The sequence below is a fragment of the Phallusia mammillata genome, chromosome 5, assembly GCF_965637545.1.
Source record: "Phallusia mammillata chromosome 5, kaPhaMamm4.hap1.1, whole genome shotgun sequence".
Lineage (NCBI taxonomy): Eukaryota > Metazoa > Chordata > Ascidiacea > Phlebobranchia > Ascidiidae > Phallusia > Phallusia mammillata.
In genome coordinates, this window is record NC_137256.1 from 11,794,319 (window position 1) to 11,815,139 (window position 20,821).

Below are 20,821 nucleotides of genomic sequence, written 5' to 3' on the forward strand. Positions count from 1 at the left end.
CTAATTTTTACTTTGTGTTAATGCAAATGCACATTTAAAGCATGTGAAACTAAACAATACTATTTGTTGCAGAAATTTTTCTGGTTGCCTGAAATTAATGTTTCGGCACTGGAGTTATATCAAAGTTGGTTAAAGGTGAGAAAAAAAATGTGTGTTTTATTTGAAACAAAGCTTGTAAACTCAACAATTCAATGTTTTACAGGAAGCTGACTCATTTCCAAACATTATTATTCAATCCATGGCTACTGTAGGTTAATTTATTTCTCAGTAATAATTCACTTGCAAGTTGCAACAGTTTACCTTTTTTATGTAGCACACTATAAAGCGGACCAATGGTTCAGATGAAGGTCTTCAAGAATACAAAACTAACCTTACAAAATTGATTCCGTCTATGGTTGAGTTAACAGAAGAAAAAAACACGGAAATTTACTGGTTGCTCCAAGGTGTTGTAAAAGTGTTTATTAAATTGCTGCAAATATGTTTGATTAAAATGATTTGCATTTGTTTCAAAAATATAACTTAGAAATTGCCTTTTGTGAAATACATTTTTTTGCATGGGACTTAGAGATAAATAAGAAAAAAAATGGCATGGTGATAACATTGAACTTCATGTGTCTCCTAGGCATGACACTGACAATCAATATTTATCACAGAACCAGTCATACACAATTTGTTGGTTGCACCTAGAAGAGCCATCACTAACCCTTTACTTCTTCAATACAATGAAGTTGTGACCTCTCTGCTTTCAACTTCTTTTCGTAAAAGTCTGTTCAAGGGCATATCTGTCATGAACTCCAATGTTGAAGTTGCAATTCAATCTGAAGCAACTCCTACAGATGGCCTCCACTTGGACAAGAATGTTTTGACACTTGTAAGTTATAATTTGCTTATATTTGTAAAAATGTGATCTATAACATTTTATAATTAGAAACACTATTTAATAATGTCTCACTTTTTTCCGTTTTTTTTAATCAATATACTAAAAACTCATAAAGCATAGTCGATTATGAAAGTGTTGATTATGCAATCAAAGATAGTAGATTTATAATCTTTTATATTATTTTGTTGTTGTAGCAAAGCAATATTCTTCTCAATCTGTTTTGCAATGATTTGATAAAACCAATAGATGGATCTTGTTGCCAGCATCCACCATCTGTGTCTGTTGTGCAGCTGACTGCTTTTGCAATTGGAATTTGTTGGTGAGCAAAACTAGTTGTTTGGCCTGAGTGCAAAGAATTGTTTTTGTCAGATATTGTTTTTCACATGCAGAAATATCAAATGTTTGTTGAATAGGGATGACACTTCTACACTTATACATGTGTCAGTTTTATTGACTTGGTTGCCCTTTTTTGCCAAAACAAAATCACATGTGTTTTATATATGTTTATACTGGACACCACAAACTAAAAGTGGGTGTGTCTGTTTTTTATTTTATTTTAGTACAGATGAACCAATGCTAATTCAGTACCACAAGTTTGTTGATATTAAACCTTACTTGTCCCCTATAGTATTGTAAAAAAAATATCCAAATTGTTTAAAATTTCAGCTTGTAGACCATGCCGTTGTAGTGTGTCTCTTTATCCAGTGTGTCCCTTACTGTCGCCCTCAAATTTGTCAAAGTGTTTTTTATAGAAAGCTAGTAGTGTATGTACAATAATAATGATGCTTTCATTCTAGTTTTAGTCCATATTTTTAGTTTGGGAGTGTTCCTCGCCACAAAACTATTCCTCAAAACAAGTTCAGCCAGTCATGACACTGAGAAAGGAACCAATACAAAGGATGGGGATAAGTCAGTCCACCCCCTAGCTGAATTTCTCTCTGCAGCTGTGCGGATTTCTCTTATCCTTCTATACTTCTATATATGTGACAGGTAAAAATGTATTGTTTGATGCAGGTTTTTGGGGCTGTCTTACTTAATGTGTCTGACAACTACAAGATTCAAATTGTTATTGTCTCAGTTAAAGTGCTACTTTATCTATAAAACACAAGAGAATCTCACTATAATAAAGCTACCTATTAAACCACAGTTCATTTTTGCACCAATTTGCTGGTTCAAAAGCTAGAAAAACAGCAATCAGTCTTGTTGTTGTTTTCACCCTGGTGGTGTAAGCAGGCTTTAATTTGCAGCTTTTTGCAGAACTGATATTTTTATGAAGTCCAACAAACACTACACACATGTGCGCTTTTTTGTACCACTTCTCTATATATCGCTGCTTGGTGTATTTTGCATCGATCAGACCAAACAAGAAAGTCTGCTCAATCGTGACCAGACTGATGAATGGAAGGGATGGATGCAACTTATCATACTTATCTATCATGTGACTGGTGCTTCATCGGTAAATGACTGGTTGTGCATGATTTTATAATAATTTACACATTTTGTTTATTTGTGATATTTTTTGTAGAATATACCAATCTACATGCATATTAGACTGTTGGTGGCGATGTATCTTTTTATGACTGGCTATGGTCATTTCTCATATTTTTGGAACAAAGGTGACTTTGGCCTGAGGCGGGTTTATGGGGTGAGTTACTTGCAACCACATTGCTATTCGAGTGTTAAATATGCAAATCTTGTTACAGTTGTTAAATGGGAAAAGGTCATTTTGAATATGAAAGCCCCCAAAAACAACAAATTGATACACATACATGCTATATTTAGCTGCAAAGCACTTAACCTTTTCCAGGTCATGTTTCGTCTTAACTTTCTAACGGTGATGCTTTGCATTGTAATGGACCGACCATACCAGTTCTACTACTTTGTGCCGCTATGTTCTTTCTGGTTTTTGGTACTTATCGCCATGGCATTGTGGCCACGTGCTTACATGCTGCCAGTCAAGCCGACATCCACCACACCAAGTTAGTTTTCATTTTCAGACATTTTTCATAAGTATTTATACCCAAGTTTGTGTTTTAATGTATAGGATACATTGAGTTATGGTATCAGTAAAGTATTGCTAGTTTACTGGATATGTGTATCATCACATACTTTGTGGTAACCTGTAAGAAGCAAAACTTATATCGTTGTGGTTGTTGATCCAAACATAATTTTCAAATATATGAGCAAATATTGAAAACATTGGTAAACTTCTTTACACCTTCCTGAATTATTGTTTGCATTTTAGTGACACAATTACACAAACCAAACAAATTTGCACTGTTTGGATGGGCTATCGGTTTTAACACCAAGTAATTTTGCCTAATTTTGTTTGTGTGGTTTCAGATGGTGTTGGTCAGTTGGACGAAACATACAAAAACCACCGTTCCCCTGTTGCTCTCATGTGCTTTAAGATATTCGCTCTCTTTGTCGGGATTATTTTAGTGTTTCTTTCCCAGGTAAGTCAATTTTTCTTTAGAATTCCTGTCACTAATTGTGGGGGCCCAGTCTAATGCTTGACTATTAAACTGACTGTTAAGGTGAAAACCAAAATTACAGCATATAATTCAACAACCATTTTTTTTTACTTTTTAAAATGTTTTGTATGTAGGACATATTTGAAGCTTTATTCTCATGGTGGCCTGCAATTCGATTGTTTGAGCTTCCAGCAGGGTCAGTTCGAGAATGGTGGTTTCGATGTCAACTTGATCGCTTTGCAATGCTTCATGGCGCAGTGTTCTGCTTCTTGTACATCATCCTGAAAAGGTGACTTTTGTTTACCTAGTATTTTAAAGAGGACAAAATTCTTGTCCATGTGATTTGCCATGAATGTTTGTTATTTGACCTCTTTGGCAGTTTATGCCTCATGACTACCTTCAGAGCCACCTAAAATTATTCAACATCATTCAAATTGTGTATAAAATGACTTGTTAACATATGTTTTGTTTAATAATCTAGTGCCGCCAATTATCCTGGTACCACCTAAAATAATGAGATTATTACCTTTCAAGTTATACTTTTTTTGCAAGGAGTCTCAACTAAACACACTACATATCTGTTCAACCAACAAATGCTTGTGTCACTTTTCAGTATGTTTTCACATTTTTATGACTTAAATGTATTCTTTTGTAGACTTAAACTCTTAGATGATTCAAAACAAGGATGTTTGTTTTCAATGAAGGCATCTTTGTTGTCTGTCACCTTATCAATTATTGTCCTCCTGGTAAGCATAAATGTTTTCATTATAGGTCCCTTCAAACTTATTTAAATTTACACACATATTGGTTAGCTATAACATTGTAATGATGCAACAAGAATATGAAGTTGTAAATTTGGCATGATGCTTTCTAGTAGTTTGTCCTTGAGAATCAAAAAATAATCATATACCATAACAAATTCACATGTGTGTGGACAAATTCGTTTTTGCTTGCAAAAAATATTCATATTAGTAGGTCAAAGGGTTTGTGTAGTAAATCCGTAAATAGGAAATAGAATATATAAAGTGGAAATATATAGGCAAGCCACCTTTCTAGTTTATTTTGAGACACACTGGGCAAATTATTAACTTTTTTTGAGATGCTGCTCACTGTCTACATGTAATTTGTGTCTGCCAGATATCTTAGGCCAGGGGTGACCAAACTGCGGCCATCGGGCCAAATGCGCCCCCCAACGGCATTTTAAGTGCCCCCCCGGCTGTTTTTTTTAATTTTGTTGCGTATGGCCCGCCATAGTTTGGAACTTTGGATTAAGTTTTTGGGTTTTGGCGACGCTACTTCACGCAAAAGCTTTCCATGGAACTTCATTTACCGGTAAAAAGGAAGGCGCTGACTCAACAAAATCGCAAAATTTCCTTAAACCCTGTAAATTTGTGTCTTAATTCTGAAAAAAAAACGTTGACCCGCGGGCGTCTTTACCTGGTAAAATTTGGCCCCCGTTAAAAAAAGTTTGGACACCCCTGTCTTAGGCAGAACATCACTTTGTTTTATCATGTCTTCTTACTGTATTGTATAATACAATTAGGCAACAATATTTTCCTGTGCCGACTCTCACTCTCTTAAGTAAAAATAAAGTAAGCACCAAGTATGTTGACATATACAGTATTTTTGTATAGTTTATTTATACATTGTCATTATAAAAATAACAATTTTAAAAAGGTTGATAAGCACTAGTGTGTACGAAAAGGCTATGTATGTAATCAAGTATTCAACCATTCGATTTTTTCCGTTTAACCAAGTGCCATTGCGTTTCTGTTTTAGTCTTATTCAGTGTGGGCTATCCACTGTACAAGCAAACAGGCCTGCAACATTATACACTCATATGCATCTATTCTTCCGGTAAGCAGCACTTGAATAATTCAATATTGCTTAACTAAGGATGCTTACGTATCCTAAATAGGGTAACTTTTGCTCTGTTGATAAACGCAAGTTTTGCTCCTAATTCTCCTAAAACATGCATCTTCTTTGAACTCGTAATTTGGGTTTTTAGTTGTTTTCTCTTCATGACTTATAGCTTGAGTTTTTGTGAATTACTGTTGCAAACGCGTAGTAGTAGTATGTTGGTGATTTTATAACTATAACAGCTCGTATTAAACAGATTACATCGTTTATTCTGATTCGAAATATTCCCGGATACTTTCGTTCCGGATACAGTTCATTTTTTGCATGGTTTGGAAAGATCTCGTTGGAGGTGAGGTTTTTGTTATGATTCAACGTTACTATTTACAGGCTGATAAAATGAAACAATTGTGGCGCCATTTACAGGATTCCCGCGGGCATAGAAAACCTGGAAAGGTTATGGAATTCAAATTGTATTTTTAAGGCCTGAAAAAATTGAAAAAAGCCAACGTTTGCTAAAGTCCTTAAAAAAGTATGGAATTTGTCGCCTGTTTTACTCTGAAAATGCAAGATAGAGACAGGAATTTTAATTACGTAACGTTTGTATTTTCGTTGCAAGTATGAAAATTGGTTGCATATACCAAAGCCACTTTTTCTAGTTTTACTATGGGAGTCACTCGATTTTTTGCGGTTAAGGTTATGGAAACTTTTTTTGAAAAGTTTTGGAAAGTCATGGAACTTATAAACGAAAATTGTGTGGGAACCCTGCATTTACAACCTTAACAATTTTTATGATTTTTTAACAGCTTTTCATCGGTCAATATCACATATGGCTTGCAGCTGACACCAAAGGCGTATTGGTCCTGACATCGCCGTATTGGCCGTCACTTAACCTTGTTGTCACAACCATTGTGTTCGTGTGTGTAGCTCATGAGATTAATTACCTTACTGGAGTTTTCGTCAAGTTCGCAGTAGGCTCGAGCCGCGATACTTCAAGAACCAGTTTTATCCGGTTTCTTGCCACCATTGCAACACTTTGTCTGATGATGGTGATCAATGACATATTCCGTCGACCGTCCCAAGCGACGTGAAAGTTATATTGTTAAACAATACGTTTGCTATATTAGCTGCAAACAAATTCGACACAGTTTCAAGACTATTAAGCGGTATTTTAGACCCAATGCAATGCAATTTAACTGTTCTCCGCTGTATACTAACAAATGCACCTGAAGCGATTTACAACTTGCTTCACAGTTATTTATATCATACGGCTGGGCCGAGCCAGCTCTGGGTTTTAGGTGACCTGCAATTTAATTTTATTGCCTTTGGGACATTCAAATCTACTGCACGTCGTAAAAAGAAAAGCAAAATTTAAGCAAAGTTTAGTATACACTATAGCTGCCATGAAACGACTATCAAACCTATTCCTTGACGATCCCACTTTTTACTGTATGGCGACTTGACATGGAGGCATCAATTTAAGATGCTTGGACCAATAGGTTGTTAATAATATTGTGCCCATCCCTATGTACTGGATTTTGTTTTATAGGACTACACAAGGCTTGCGAGCAGCCCTCTTCAATCTATGATACAGTTTTCTAAAAACTCTGTAAATAAAGATACACATAACGAAGCAACGTTTGTCCCACTGATTAAATACTAGTATAGTCTATTGCCTTTTTATTGCCGCAACTGTGACTCTATTTGTTTTGGTGCTTGTGCGCCGTTTTCGTGTAGACATAATTATTCATTTTAACCCAGTTTTATTTTTGTTATGCCTTTGCTATGTAGCTTTTAATTTCATTTGCTTAACGTATATGCATATTTTATGGCATCTTATACCGTTGTTCATGTTCTTGGATGCTGAACGCCTCCTATTTTCCAATTTCGATTACCTGAAGCGGCTGGTTTTACTTTTTTGCACAATCACCCCACACGTCACCCGCGTGACAGGCGCTTAAACAACCCACACATGTCAAGGAAGTTTTTGTCAACCGACAATCATTCGTTTCATTCTATAAATCTAGCACTTATCACAATACAATTGAAACTGTCTGTCACTTGGGTACAGCTTCTTTTTGGAATCCGCCATTGAAGAAATCCTTTCATTAAACCTAATGACTTATTATAGCCTAATTTGCAAATATACTTGGCATGCACAGATTCGCAGAATGTTTTTTTCCTGACAATTGGCCTATTTATATCAACAGATTGTGGCCTTTTTATTCTTCTGACTCTGTGCCATTAATTAGCCCCAAACCAGAATTCGTGACACAGTATTGCCTAATCCGCCGTAACTTTTGCTCAGAAATAATTTTGTACATCCAACTAATTTATAAGTATTATAACTCTTATCTTTATCTTATCTTTTGCGTAAACCATGGAACCGTTGCGTATGCATTGTCTCGCCGTTTAAATATTTTTTTGCAAAAAGTATTTGGAATAAAGCGTTGCAGAACAGTCGAATTGCCATGGGCAAGGTAGGCATTTAGTCGAAGGCATCAAACCTATAGGTGTTTAATTTGTTTTGATTTTATAAATTCCAAGTGATAGGTTTAATATTTTACCCGTTTAATAAAGGGTAATGTATAGGTACATATATAGCCACCCTGTTGCAATAGACAACTTACATCCAGGTGGTACATTTAAATGTTGAAAACCTCCCCCTTTTGACACTCACGGCCTTATAGTTAATTTAGCCCTCCGGTCCTTACTTTTGTAACTACTCATTTAAAAAATTTATACCTTTGTGGTCTGGTCGGACTCAAAATACAACCACAATTTGGAAATGTCCGAACAGATCAAAGGAATATATGACAAAAACATATGCAGATATATTTTATTTACTTGCTATTTCACTCTTATGTGAACCTGTGTGCGTTCGAAGCTATGGTCATGTGAAAACGGCCGCAAGCCAACGGTCCTACGTATACCCCCACGGAAAAGAAAGACATTCAAAAACCTCATACGCCTTTTTTGGCATGCATTACTATTTCTCACTTTCAAATATCGTCACTGGCCTTAAAAGACGGTCAATCGGTCATATGGCCGCCATGGAAACTACGAACGGAAGTAGGGAAAAGTCCGATTGGACCGACTTGAATGCGCCTTGTGTCAGGTAGTAACTTTTTCCGACACAAAATAATAATATATATCTAAAACGAAATGAAAATTTTTGCTTACGTTATAATATCTATGATGCCCCAAACAAAACAAATCACTAAGTGTACGCCTATAGCCCATGTAAAAGTTTCAAACTTGTTCAGTGTTTACAAATATTTGCGCAATTTTTCAATTCATTTGTGACCGGATTATAAATTTGGTTATTTAATAAGATGTTGTCTTGTCGTGTATACCAAATAACGACGTTGACTTTTTTTTCACAACATTTGCGGATTAATGGTTGCACCATAAGATTACACATTGTTGTGATGTAATTAGTAATATAAATACTGCCAGCAGGGTTGCCAGGTATGGTCGGCTGGATTCGGACAGTATTTGTCTGAAAATCGGACATTTTAGGACAAAAAAAACGAGAGCGTAAAATTGCTAACAAGGTATCAATATCGAGGTGCCAACTGCCATTCTTGTGCGTTTACGTTCCCTACACTCATAAGCGCCAAGTTTTACACAAATGCAAAGTGACCGACGTAAAATATGACGTCACTTATGCGTGCAACCACTAGAACTGAAATCCAAACTTGAAGCCCAACAAACTTCCCATGTTGGAAAAAAACGATATGTTTGAAATAATATTTAGTTGGCAATTGTAACATGTTGCTGTTGTGTTTATCATTGGTTTCGCACTGTTTAAAAAATGTTTCGTCAACTTGTTGCTTCATATCAGCTCAGATAACCATTTGTTACAATACAATTGCATTGTACACAACAATGGCCAAACATTCACTGGCAGACAATTATGTATTTAATGTCATAAACAAGGTACTAACCAAAACAAGTTGCACCTATAAACCACGTTTTATCATAAAAAAGGGTTTGCATCCTTCAAAAAATAGGAAGGAGACAAAAAGTTATTCAATCAGCAAAATTCGGACATATTAGGACAAAAAACTAAATGTCCTAATGATTTTAGGCGTCGGACACAGCATGTGAAATTAGGCCAATTTGTCGTTTTTTGTCCGATTTTTAGGCCACCTGGCAACCCTGACTGCCAGTGCCATTGATACAATAATAACACGGTCAGGTCTAAAACTGCGGGCCCACTTGGATCACTTGGCCCGCTTGGCCCAGCACTTCATGCAATTGAAAAACTGCGGGCCCACTATATCCAGTGCTTGTCGCGTCTCTCGTAAGTACAAAAAAAAACTGCGGGCCCACTATATCCATTTCTTGTCGCTTCTCTCACAAGTATAAAAACTGCGGGCCCACTATATCCAGTGCTTGTCGTGTATCTTGCAAGGAAAAACTGCGGGCCCACAATATCCATTGCTTGGCCCGTCTCTCGCAGGGAAAAACGGGCCAAGCGGGCCCACAGTTTTAGACGTGACCCATAATAACATGGTTGTTTTTTGTAGCACAGAGGTAGAAAAGATGGATTTGGATAAGGCAGATGAAAATGTAAACTGGCTTAAGGCACATTTTGATCCTGTTGCTGGAGTGTATTCATTTTCTTCATGTATTGCACTTGCTGATTTAAATGGTGATGGGGACCATAAGCTAGTTATTGCAGATTTGGGTACTGGAAAGTACAACATGATGATCAAGGTGCTCAAGGGTACATCTGTCGTTCAGGAAAACACTTTGCTGGATCTCCCTACTGGTGTGGTTAGTGTTTACATGGACATGACTGAACCAAGAACCCCTGGGTTAGTTGTTGCTTCAGGTTCTGGACTGTTTGTGTACAAAAACATGCGACCATATTACAAGTACAATGTGGAAGCATTGACAGTTCTGCCTGAGGAACAACAGCTTTGGGATCAAAGTAAAGTTGGCAATGTGGATGTTGCAACTCTTGCAGATGCTTTAAATAGTTTAAAAAATGAATACTCTTCTTCTATGTTAACATCTCAAACTAGTCATTTTTTAAAACTGAGTAGTCAAGAAGAGGCCAAGCAGTTTGTTGAAGACTACAAGAATGTTCCACTAAAACGAGAAACAGTAATTACATGCATTACTACAATGAAGAAATCCATGGCCGAAGATGATGCTATATCATGCATTGTGCTTGGGTTGGAAAACAAAGAAATTCACATTGTTGATTGTGAGGCATATACAGTTTTACATAAATTTACTGTTCATGGTGTACCTGTAATAATCAATGTCTCTGGTTTGTTTGATGTTGATTTTCGTATGTTTGTAGCTTGTCGTAATGGCTGTGTTTATACCTTAAAAAAGGATTCTGACAATGCTCGAGTTTGCCTTGACCTGAATTCACAAGTTGTTGGCATGGAAAGAATACACAAATGTCTTGTTGTAGCAATGATGGATAGAACATTCACAAGTTTTACAACAAAAGGAAGACAACTTTGGAGTCTGGAAATGCCAGCTGATATTTTGTGTACCACCATAATGGATCACAAAGCAAAAGGATTTAAAGCAGTAATGGTGGGCCTAAGCAACAATGAAGTTCACATTTATAGAGATAAAAACCTTGTGGATACAGTGAAGCTTAATGATAGGCCACAAGCACTTTGCTTTGGTCGTTACGGTCGCGAGGACAGCACCCTTGTTGCTGTTCTGGCATCAGGTGCATTGCAGGTGCTGATATTAAAACGTACAGCAGAATATGCAGATCATTCTCTACACCGGGGCCCACCATCATCTCAATATATGAAACTAAATATTCCAAAGAAAACACAACTTTTTGTTGATCAGACGGTAAGAGAGAGAGAGAATGGAATTGAAATGTTTCAAAATTTCCAAAATGACCTTCAAATGATGAGGGTTAATGTGGCTGAGATGTATTTGAAAGGTTTACAATCAAGTATGACCCCACTGTCAGATGATCCAAATGTGCCCTTGAAGTTGTCTGCCACTGTGCAAGGCATTGGTCCTATGTTTCAATTGATACTGACCATTGAAAACACAGCATTGCCATCTCCAAGTGATGCAAAACTTTTGACTGATTTGAAAGTGGTTTTTAAGTATTTGGATAAGGTTTATACAGTTTCTCCTGGTGTTTTAAGTTTGCCAGCTTTGGTGCCAGATATTCCATACAAGTTTTCCATCCAGGTGGAATGCATTGCCTCAGACCAACCAGCACAGGACACTATTACCGCTTTCATTGTAAAACCTGACAACACCAAACCTGTCGTAACTGCCAACATATCCATGCCTGCATCAGAAGGAGTTGTTGTTGTTTGAATAGCTTAGTTGCTCATATTTTGCTGTGCATAAGTTTCCGTGGGTAGTTGTGCACCATGTACATTATTTTTTTTGTCAAATAGCATTATAGAAGGATTATAAAGTTCTTCTGAGGAGTCTTACATATGTAAGTTGTGGTGTGCTCTCAGAGTCTATTTGGTTGTTTTGTGAATGTGAAATTGCTGTGCTCAGATATAAGTATATTCATGATGGCTTTGTTAAGCCCACCCCTGTTTGGTTTTACACTTTGTAGTGTTGCAATTCATTATGTATGTCTTATTTTTTCTGTAATCTGCAAGACTTTCCCCAAAAATTTTTTAAACTGCTGTACAGCCACTCTCCCTTGTAGCACTGTTTTCTCTAGTTTTATTTAAATTGCTTTATTTTTGTAGTTGACCAGTTGAAAAATGTGTGGTAGAACAGCCTGTACACTGAATCCTGATGATGTGAGCAGATCATGCAGGTATATGATATACTGTATTACAATATATTTGTCATAAATTTGTAACTTTGAAACAACTTTTTGTAAAAGATATATATACTTTTTGCCAGGTACAAGAGAAAAAATGGATGTAAGAAAAACCCAAAATGGGTGAAGAATAAGGATAAGTATTACCCGAGCCATAACAAGGCACCCCAATCATATAGCCCTATTTTATTAAATGGTAATCATTTTTTAAATGCTGGAAATGACTGTCCATATGTCAGTGGTGATGATGAAAGGGTTCTGTGTGCTATGCGATGGGGATTAATACCAAAGTGGTTTAAAGGTGAGCGAACAACTGTTTTTTTCATATTGGTGCTGTTAAATATAATGTTACTTGTTTATCCAAATACCAACTGAAATTAAGATTCCAACCAACAATACAATTGTATTCTTCCTCTAATAACATAGAGGAAGAAAATATCATTTAAAACTTGAATAAACATGCCACTATTTCCCTTAAGAGTGGCTATTATAGAAGCAGGCAGTAAGGCATTTGCTCTTGTTTAGGAGGAAATGTGGACAAAGTAAACTACAGTATGAACAATGCCAGAAGTGATACTATGTTGGAAAAAAAATCATACAAAATCCCTTTGCAGAAGGGCCAGAGGTGTGTTTTGGTTGTTGAAGGTTTTTATGAATGGCACACCTCTTCTGCGGGAAAGCAACCATACTACATCTACTTCCCTGACAAAGATTCTGATGAGCCCAGCTCAGGTGTGACAACATAAGGTTAATTTAAAAGTTGTATCATATTTTTATGGGTCCTCTTTCCTGATTTCATTTAGGTTTTCTGTTTTTGATGGATTTTGGTGAAACTTTCAGAGCTGGTAGAGTCATGTAGATGTGCCATGTATTTTCTTTGACTTCATAACCCCTTCAACATGAATAATTAAGTTTATTATAGTCCCCCCCCCTCCCTGATTGGATGCATACTGTTTTTGTCCATATATTTGTTTTTCATTTTGCTACCATACAGCAGAAGGTTACAACAGGTCAACATATACTGTTTACAACAGGTTAACATATACCACAACATTAGATTGTTATATACTTGTCTCACCATGGCTTTATAATTTAATTAACCATGTCTTTAATATTATTGGTATTTTTAGGAGAGTTTTTAACAGATTTAAATCAGGCCTCGAACAATAATATTGAGGTAAAGGCAAGATATTAAATTCCCATTGAAATGAGAGTGTCTATTTCGTTTTTCTATTCATAAAAAAAGTTTAAAGTTAATGCTTTTCAATAATTTTAAATCTGAAAATAACAAATTGTCACCTAACTTTCAAATTAAAAAATGGTTTCTCAATAAAAGTTTGTTTTTCTCAACATGAAAAACATGCCTTAAGAAGTTATTATTGACCTTGTTACTTGGCAATAATTAAAGTTTACAAGTTCTAAGTGATTTTGTAATGTTTTGGTCCTTGTGTTGAAATTATTTTGACGTAAATTAAAGTTCTGCATTTCTGCAGACCCAGAAGATGACCAGAATGAAAACCAACCTCCAACCCGCTTAATCACCATGGCTGGCATTTTTGAAAAAACTCTTTACGAAAATGAGGATTTCTATTCATTTACAGTAATCACAGTTGATGCCGATCCAAGCTTTTCCTGGCTACATCATAGAATGCCTGCAGTTCTTGGTACTTTAATACCAAGATTATTTCTTATCTTTTTCCTTAAAATCCTCGTTATGAAGAAATGATTATTTTGTGATTTTAAGGAATTTCATAATTGTTGTAAAGGATTTTATAGAAAAGATATCAAATCTAACCAATAACATTTAACAAAAAAAATATTATGCTTTAAATCGAAAGTGATTTTTACTTTTAACAGCAAATGACGATGAGATCGATAAATGGTTGGATTATGAAAATGTGCCATTGGACAAAGCTCTGGAGTTGATAAAACCAAAAAATTGTTTAAAATGGCATCCAGTCTCTAGTTTTGTAAATAACTCTAGAAACCACGGACCTGAGGTAAAACCATGCTGCACAAAAAAACAACATAGCAGATTGAAAACTATTCAATTTTTGTACAGTGTTGGAAAGAAATCAACTTGGATGAAATTAAAACTTCAACACCAACAAAATACAAGCAAGAGAGCAAGTCAATGATGCAATGGCTGTCAACTGCAAAATCCTCGCCATCCAAACAAGCATCCGTTGAGCAACCCTCACCATCCAAAGCAAAGCACAAGGTCACTGCTGGTGCTATGGATAGATTTGTTAAAAAGGCCAAACGAGAAAGCCATGAATGAACAAAAAAAATATTTTTTAATGAAAAAATGCACATATTGTTGCAAAAAATAAATTGTTCCAGATTCTTTTTCTTAGTTCTGCTGCTATTTTTCTTCATTCGCTGGAAGTTCATACTTTGTAGTGTTTTGAAAGTTGAAATGCTTGATTACTTTTCTGTTCAACTGACTGCCATTTTTTGAGTATTATTGTTACAGTTGCTTTGTCTGATTCAAATGACATGAAAAAATACAAAGTTTCAATACGATACACGAACTCAGTGGTTCTCAACCGGTGGGAAACTTCCCACTAGTGGGAAATTTAATGGTTTTAGAGGGAAATTATGTGAATCAGAAGTCACCAAACTCGGGCCCGTGGGTTGAAATTAGCCATTGAAAGTTAATTTAATACAATATTTTCCGCAACAACATGTAAGATTAACTACATCTAGTTTTGCCAGGCGCATAAAAATCCTAACATCGTTTGTTACGTCACAGACATTACTAAAAGTATCAATGACTTTGTTATTGTTCGCGAATAAACGCATTTGATCTGTTGATTGTGATGCAATAAATGACTAATGCAAGCACCTGAGATTTTTCAAAATTCCACACGATATTACTTTCTCAAGAAATCACTAATCAAACTAAATAAAATCGCAGTATACCTTTAAGGTCCCGACCAAATCGCTTCACAAAATTATTTCGATTAAAGAATAATTTTTTTGTTAATGTTTGGCACAAAACATTATTATAAAAATAACAGAGGGGGAAATTTGAACTTGGTGATTTACTTTAATGGGAAACCGCACCAAAAAGGTTAAGAACCACTGCACTAACTGAACATGGAAGAAAGGAAGTGTTCCCATATAAACGTTTGTCAAAGTCAAATAGAAACGACTAAACTGAAAACTGGTGGAACTGAATCGTGGAAAAAGTGAAGTACCCTACAGCAATAAACCTAAAATATATCCCCTCGGATTAAACAACAGTGCAGTCATACGTAGTTTGCATTGGCACAAAGTCAAAACGTTTCGTCAATCTGCCGGGTTAAATTTCAACGAAATGTTGGTGTTTCTGTTTATAAACAGGCTGCGATCATTCGTAAAAGTAGAATCATCTTTGGTTTCAGTTTTCCCGTTGTGTTGCTGCGATTTTCATAGCAGTGGACAGCAATTTTCCGGTTTCTGACTTCGAAGAGAAACGTGGCCTGCGTGATTTGGGGTGTTGAGAGGTTTCAGAACAATAACAGTTAAATAAAAAAAACATTTATCCAACCCTATATATTTGAACTGTATGTCGGTCATTCTTGAATAACAGCGCAAGTAATGATAAAAATGAACAGATAAATCGATACAGTCACAAACAACATACTCATTTTAAAAAAAAATGTATTGTGCGCTATTAAAATAAGTGAAACCGGATTTGTGGGCCACGGGTCCGAAAACTATAGATTGCTTCTTATGTATCAAAACATTTTTACCCCGTTGTGGATGCCCTTGTGTGGTGTGATCGTTGTGCAGAAAACCACCGCTGGAGGCAGGTTTGTTTCACTCCAAATATCTGCGTCATCAGCGCTAACTGCTGCAAAACAAAAACAGACAGTAGTGGCAAGTCGATAAAACCAATTTTGGATACGGGTCCCATAAGAAACCAGAAAGTCATTAGCGCCAAACCTGTCATTTAAGCGGGCATTACGGGTGGGTCAAGGAAATAAAGGCGTCACTGGAAGGAATGGTTGCTGACACTTGTAAAGAGAGAACCATGCCATACCTCTTTGTTTGGTCGATTGTTTATTGAATAAATGTTGCGCAGACAGAACTTTGCCTCTTGATTTAAACTTCGTACCAAGCCATCCGAATTGTCGCAAATTCTCTTTGAAGACCAAACAGCTTGATGATTTAAGTTCATTAGGCATAGCCAATCTTTGACCAAATTCAGCATTTCTTGTTCTCTGGTCGAAGTGAGCTGTTTATTATATAATTAAAAAGGTTGAAATATCATAACCAATTACTGTACTTTGGATTGCTAATGCATTAATTACGTTATTCCCCGTCGAAACTTTTATCGTGAGCTACTTTGTCCCTTGTGGAATATAAGGACACTACACTAGTTACTTTTGTCATAACTTTGGCCAAAACGTTTACATTCAAATTTCAAAAGGCTTAAACTGACATATTTTGTGCGACCTCAAAAACGCATGTTTAGATAAGACGGTCATATCTGATCGCCTTGTCGCCTCAGGTAATGCTGCAGGTGTATAACTTTCTTTCTTACTTTGTGGTGGAGTCGCAATCACTTTATACGCACTTACTAGTCTTTATAAGAGTAGGCTAACATTGCTGGTAACGAAATAATTGTTTTTTTGATCCATGCGTGAACCAATTAGGAGTAGGCTGAACAATAATGACACAACTGAATGTTCGCCCTTGGTATCCGGCATCATTTGTGATCTTTAGGTTATATCTGAAACTCCTCAACTTGCTAGGAAAGAACCCTGGAATTGAGGAACTCAGCAAATGTCCTTAATAGTTAGTAGTCTTTGTACTCCTGGAGTCTGACATTATGAGCTGTGTTTATTCCAGGTGTGTGTTTTTTTTTTATCCCATTCGAAATGAAACCGAAAACGGACAAATACGAAAACAATATTTAGTTATGAAAACGTCCGCACAACGCTAGTAAATTTTTAAACCCTGAATAACTGTGCATTAATTCTAAAAATGCGCTCTTATGTAAGCACGAAGAGCCCAGCCAATCACAGCACAACGCGTTAATTGACTTACAATAACAGTACATGACTGATTAATAACAGAGTGGAGCTGTATGGTTAATATAAGCCAGCGGTTCCCAAACTGGGGTCCGCGGTCCTTTAGGGGTCCGTGAGGCAATTTTGGGGGACCGCGAAGCGGTTGAAGTAATTCTATAATCTTATTTGGCGTCAGTTTGTGCCACTAAATAAGTTTAAATCAAAGCAGAATTGAGAATCGACTGTCTCCATTGCTAAACAATGGCCTTTATTAAATGACAACTATCAAAAATGCAATTGTTCGCGCACAATCGTAATGGTTTTGTCCTGTTTGTGATGTCACATGCTGTCTTTGGATGATTGTTATGCGCAATTTTGCATAACTAACTAAAATCATGCAATCAACTTTCGTTTTTATGTAATACACATTTAGGTTTAAGGACCGCGAGCCCTCGAAAAAATGGCAAAGGGACCGTTTTGAAAAAAATATGAAAAAGTTTGGGAACCACTGATATAAGCAATGAGCTAGAATCATACAAATATCATTCGTTACTCTTTTCACCGGATTTAACTTATTCGGTCGCCCAATAAACCACATTGGAGGGTCAAAATGGTGAAACAAACCCTTACATTTTTCTGTCAGCTGATTTTGGCCGAAAGCAACAGTTTTGAACCGAATTGTTGCAAGCAGTGAGACCCTGCCCTGGTATGAAATGAATCGTTTTTGTCTAATTCCTCTAATTTTCGCATTTTAGGTTAGTTCTACTAACTACTAACGTATTGCATTACACAATGTTTGCTAAATACCGATAGATAGCGCAAAGAACATTTGCAAGAATTCAAAAGCAAATTGTGTGAAAGTGCTGACGGTTAATTTAGATCCTAACCCTACCCCAGTCTCACTGGATATTTAAATAACTGTGCTCTTTGCGCCATCTATCGGAAATTAGCAAGCTTTTTGTGATTTGGGTTCTTACGATAGTGGCTCTACCCCATACCTCACGACAGCCCCACATTAAGCTAAATTCCGATAGGCGGCGCAAAGAGCTGATTTATTAATTTATCAGCTAAAGAGGGGTAAGGCGGGCAGGAACTTGACGGAATGGTCTGGCGCGCCTGACCCATATACAGACATAAAAACCCTGATCGGGATTCGTCCCCGGGAGGTTCCTGGGTTCGCACCCCGTGAAAAAAAAGAGGGGTAAGGCTGAAGTACGTTTTTGAAAGAAACATTTTGGAGATCTTTGAAACTTAGATTCGAAACTAAGTTTTTTACCGTCAGTATTTATTAAAATAGGCGTTCGTGCACTTTGTGCCACTTATCGAAATGTAGCTAAATGTGCTTCGACTTGAGGTATAGTGTTAAAAGATTTTCCTATTTAGGTCATAAAGCTTGTTATCCTCGCAACATACTTGTCTTTCAAACACTTCATAACGGAACTGCAGAAATTTTGACACACCACGTAGCTGTAATCTGCAAAACCATTTTCTAGAATTTCTGTTTTTTTTATGAGATAAGGAAACAAGCTTTTCCTTGGATAAGACATACACGTACTAAAAAGCCTAAAGTAAAGCAATGTTTAACCCTTTAAACATCCACACATTATGGTTCGCTAGTCAGCGCTTTGCATTCCATTCGTTACGCTCTCCCAGGGGTTACTGTAGGTCAATCACAGAAAGCTGGTTTTGTCGCAGTTTGTGGAGTTGTTGATTTGCACACAAAAAAGTCTTACTAACCTTATGCCTTTCCAGCAGTGATATATCGCGCTCTGTAATGTTTGCGTAAAAAGCATACGAAATCAAAGCTGCTAGGATTTTTTGCGATATTCCTGCAAATGGATAAATGTTATTGTGTTCAAAACTAAGGGCATTAAAAGCACTGACTATATGCGTAAGTAAAATTATAAGATTCTCCATGCATTCTTACCAGCACAGGTCCTGTACAGTCGCAAATAGGAAACAAGTTTCACCTTGAACAGTTTTTCATCCATGCCTTTCTTACTTAACCACATGCAACATAATGCACGAATCCCTTATGACATCAGCAATGTCGAGCGCAGCACGTCTTTGCGCACTGGCGTGGAAACTTAAAGGAATACTCCAAGTTTAGCATTTCCTCCTGTTTGCCTGTATAAATTACACCACTTTAATTTTCGAATGCTCATTTGATACGCATATCATGTGAAACGTTTAATGTTCGTAACTATCTGCCCACTTTTCGATCGACAATGTAAAAATTTAGCTAATTTTATCTCACGAAACTAGGCTATATTCCAAACCTACGCATCAACTTGACCTAGAAACATACAACTGCAATGGTTTGCTTGTTACCCAAATCAAAAATTGAAGAAAACCTCAGCACCTACTTTAAGCGTGGATTAGGTAACTTTAAAGGTGATGTGGTTTATTTTCGCAAAACTACATTTCAAATCCATTTAAAGCAGATCGTCGCTGTTTTTGGCCAAGTCTCCATCCCGCCTTCTTGCAGTAGTAGATCAATTTCCTCCAGGGGGTTTAGCGCCTAAAACTATTGCATTTTCTACCTTAACGCCGCTGGGTTTGAACCAATGAAAATAGCTAACTAGAATAAAAAGGCTGACTAGGAAATTCTCGTACACCACGCATTGAAACGAAATACTGTGCAGCCAAACTCTGCAAAACAAAAGTCATGTAAATTTATCACAGTGTATTATCGTTTGGCAAGCAATAGGGACATTTTGCATTGTTTTAAGGGATGGTTAAATGTCTGCAATACCCTGTATTCACTATTGTAGTGTATATACCAGCTCTCCGGCAGATTTATTTTGACAAAGCCTTCATTCTTATTTGAATGTAAAACATAACTAGCGTGTTGTTGCCTGTGAAAGATGGTCGTGGAACAGAGCAGCAGATGTTTGTGGATTGCCACAGAAAGCTATAGCCTACTTTGATCACAACGTATACAATTGGCATTTTCTAGAACTCACTTTGTTTTAAACAATAACGGGCAACAAAAAAAGCGAATCCTACCTTGCGACTGTATGTGATTATGCACAAAATTGTCAGCACTTAAATACAAAGGCAAATTGACAAATTACAACGTGCCTGTTGTCTACCTCAGTGTGACTGTGGTCCAACTTTTGTTTGTTACGATCTATTAAACATTGTTGGCTCACTCTGCGGGCCAGTACTTGTTTCTAGAAAAATACGTACTGTTTCTAGACTCTTAAAATTAACACAACACAAAAATTCAGACAAGTTTTTAGGTATAGTTTAGTTTAGAACCAGCCTAGCAACTGTTTTTCAAATATTTCCCACTTCAGCATTAAAACCAATCTGCTTCCGAGCTTTATTTACTAATGCGTTGGTATCCACGGAAAGTTGGTTGTTGGAACTCGTGCAAAGTATCGTCTTCAAGTTAATTATAAGTTAAACGCATGTTCGTTAAGTATTCCATAGGCACTTTTGTTGTATTTTTTGCAGCTAAACCTGTTTTCTGGCATACTAAACAGAGTGACTATCCGCCGTTTTCGACAAATCGATAATCTTCTTTCTATTTCTTGAAAAATGCTCTTTCTTACGCTATATTATTTTTGTTCTTTCTTTTATAGTTTGTGCACAAACCTTGTGCAAGTAGCAATCTGTCACAAACTTTCAGATTCTATTTAAAAATGACCGATGAGTTTAATACGCAGAACCTGTTTATTACACATAATAATATCTTGTCATTCGTCACAATGGGTTGTTTTACAGGATTTTGTGTCATTTAATACTTAAATTTTAGACAGGGTGCCTAAATTCGGGCCAAATTCCACAAATTTAGCGTATTTAAAAA

At 36.5% G+C, this 20,821-nt stretch overlaps 4 protein-coding genes across 5 annotated transcripts in view; 3 read left to right on the forward strand and 1 right to left on the reverse strand.

The window, feature by feature from the left end:
* Positions 1-7,671, forward strand: part of LOC145227997 (N-acetylneuraminate (7)9-O-acetyltransferase-like) — a 9,409-nt gene extending 1,738 nt beyond the window's left edge. Inside the window, exons 4-18 of the mRNA XM_080092962.1 lie at positions 73-135; positions 203-247; positions 314-443; positions 654-871; positions 1,075-1,199; positions 1,697-1,870; positions 2,138-2,336; positions 2,406-2,525; positions 2,688-2,859; positions 3,224-3,336; positions 3,489-3,643; positions 4,010-4,100; positions 5,134-5,211; positions 5,471-5,563; positions 6,018-7,671. Coding sequence (XP_079949088.1) covers positions 73-135; positions 203-247; positions 314-443; positions 654-871; positions 1,075-1,199; positions 1,697-1,870; positions 2,138-2,336; positions 2,406-2,525; positions 2,688-2,859; positions 3,224-3,336; positions 3,489-3,643; positions 4,010-4,100; positions 5,134-5,211; positions 5,471-5,563; positions 6,018-6,302 — 2,061 coding nt within the window. The 3' untranslated portion in view covers positions 6,303-7,671. The remainder of the gene's footprint in view (positions 1-72; positions 136-202; positions 248-313; positions 444-653; positions 872-1,074; positions 1,200-1,696; positions 1,871-2,137; positions 2,337-2,405; positions 2,526-2,687; positions 2,860-3,223; positions 3,337-3,488; positions 3,644-4,009; positions 4,101-5,133; positions 5,212-5,470; positions 5,564-6,017) is intronic.
* A 564-nt stretch (positions 7,672-8,235) lies between these two features.
* LOC145229194 (BBSome complex member BBS1-like) lies at positions 8,236-11,927 on the forward strand. The gene is made up of 2 exons (XM_080094492.1): positions 8,236-8,329; positions 9,747-11,927. The coding sequence occupies exons 1-2, from the start codon at positions 8,256-8,258 to the stop codon at positions 11,533-11,535; spliced, it is 1,863 nt and encodes a 620-aa protein (XP_079950618.1). The 5' UTR covers positions 8,236-8,255; the 3' UTR covers positions 11,536-11,927.
* An 8-nt stretch (positions 11,928-11,935) lies between these two features.
* LOC145229195 (abasic site processing protein HMCES-like) lies at positions 11,936-14,532 on the forward strand. Its single transcript, XM_080094493.1, has 6 exons — positions 11,936-11,998; positions 12,088-12,305; positions 12,530-12,736; positions 13,498-13,668; positions 13,862-14,004; positions 14,067-14,532. The coding sequence occupies exons 1-6, from the start codon at positions 11,943-11,945 to the stop codon at positions 14,283-14,285; spliced, it is 1,014 nt and encodes a 337-aa protein (XP_079950619.1). The 5' UTR covers positions 11,936-11,942; the 3' UTR covers positions 14,286-14,532.
* Positions 14,037-19,201, reverse strand: LOC145229197 (uncharacterized). Of its 2 annotated transcripts, XM_080094496.1 has the most exons (5): positions 18,935-19,201; positions 18,745-18,836; positions 16,035-16,229; positions 15,745-15,845; positions 14,037-15,471 (listed from the first exon to the last, which is right to left on the reverse strand). In XM_080094496.1, exons 1-5 carry the CDS (start codon positions 19,017-19,019, stop codon positions 15,390-15,392), a joined length of 555 nt encoding a protein of 184 aa, XP_079950622.1. In that variant the 5' UTR covers positions 19,020-19,201; the 3' UTR covers positions 14,037-15,389. The 2 variants fall into 2 exon arrangements, with proteins under 2 accessions (XP_079950622.1, XP_079950621.1); XM_080094495.1 differs by lacking the exon at positions 18,935-19,201 and having other exon boundaries at positions 18,745-18,930.
* Positions 19,202-20,821: the final 1,620 nt, after the last annotated feature.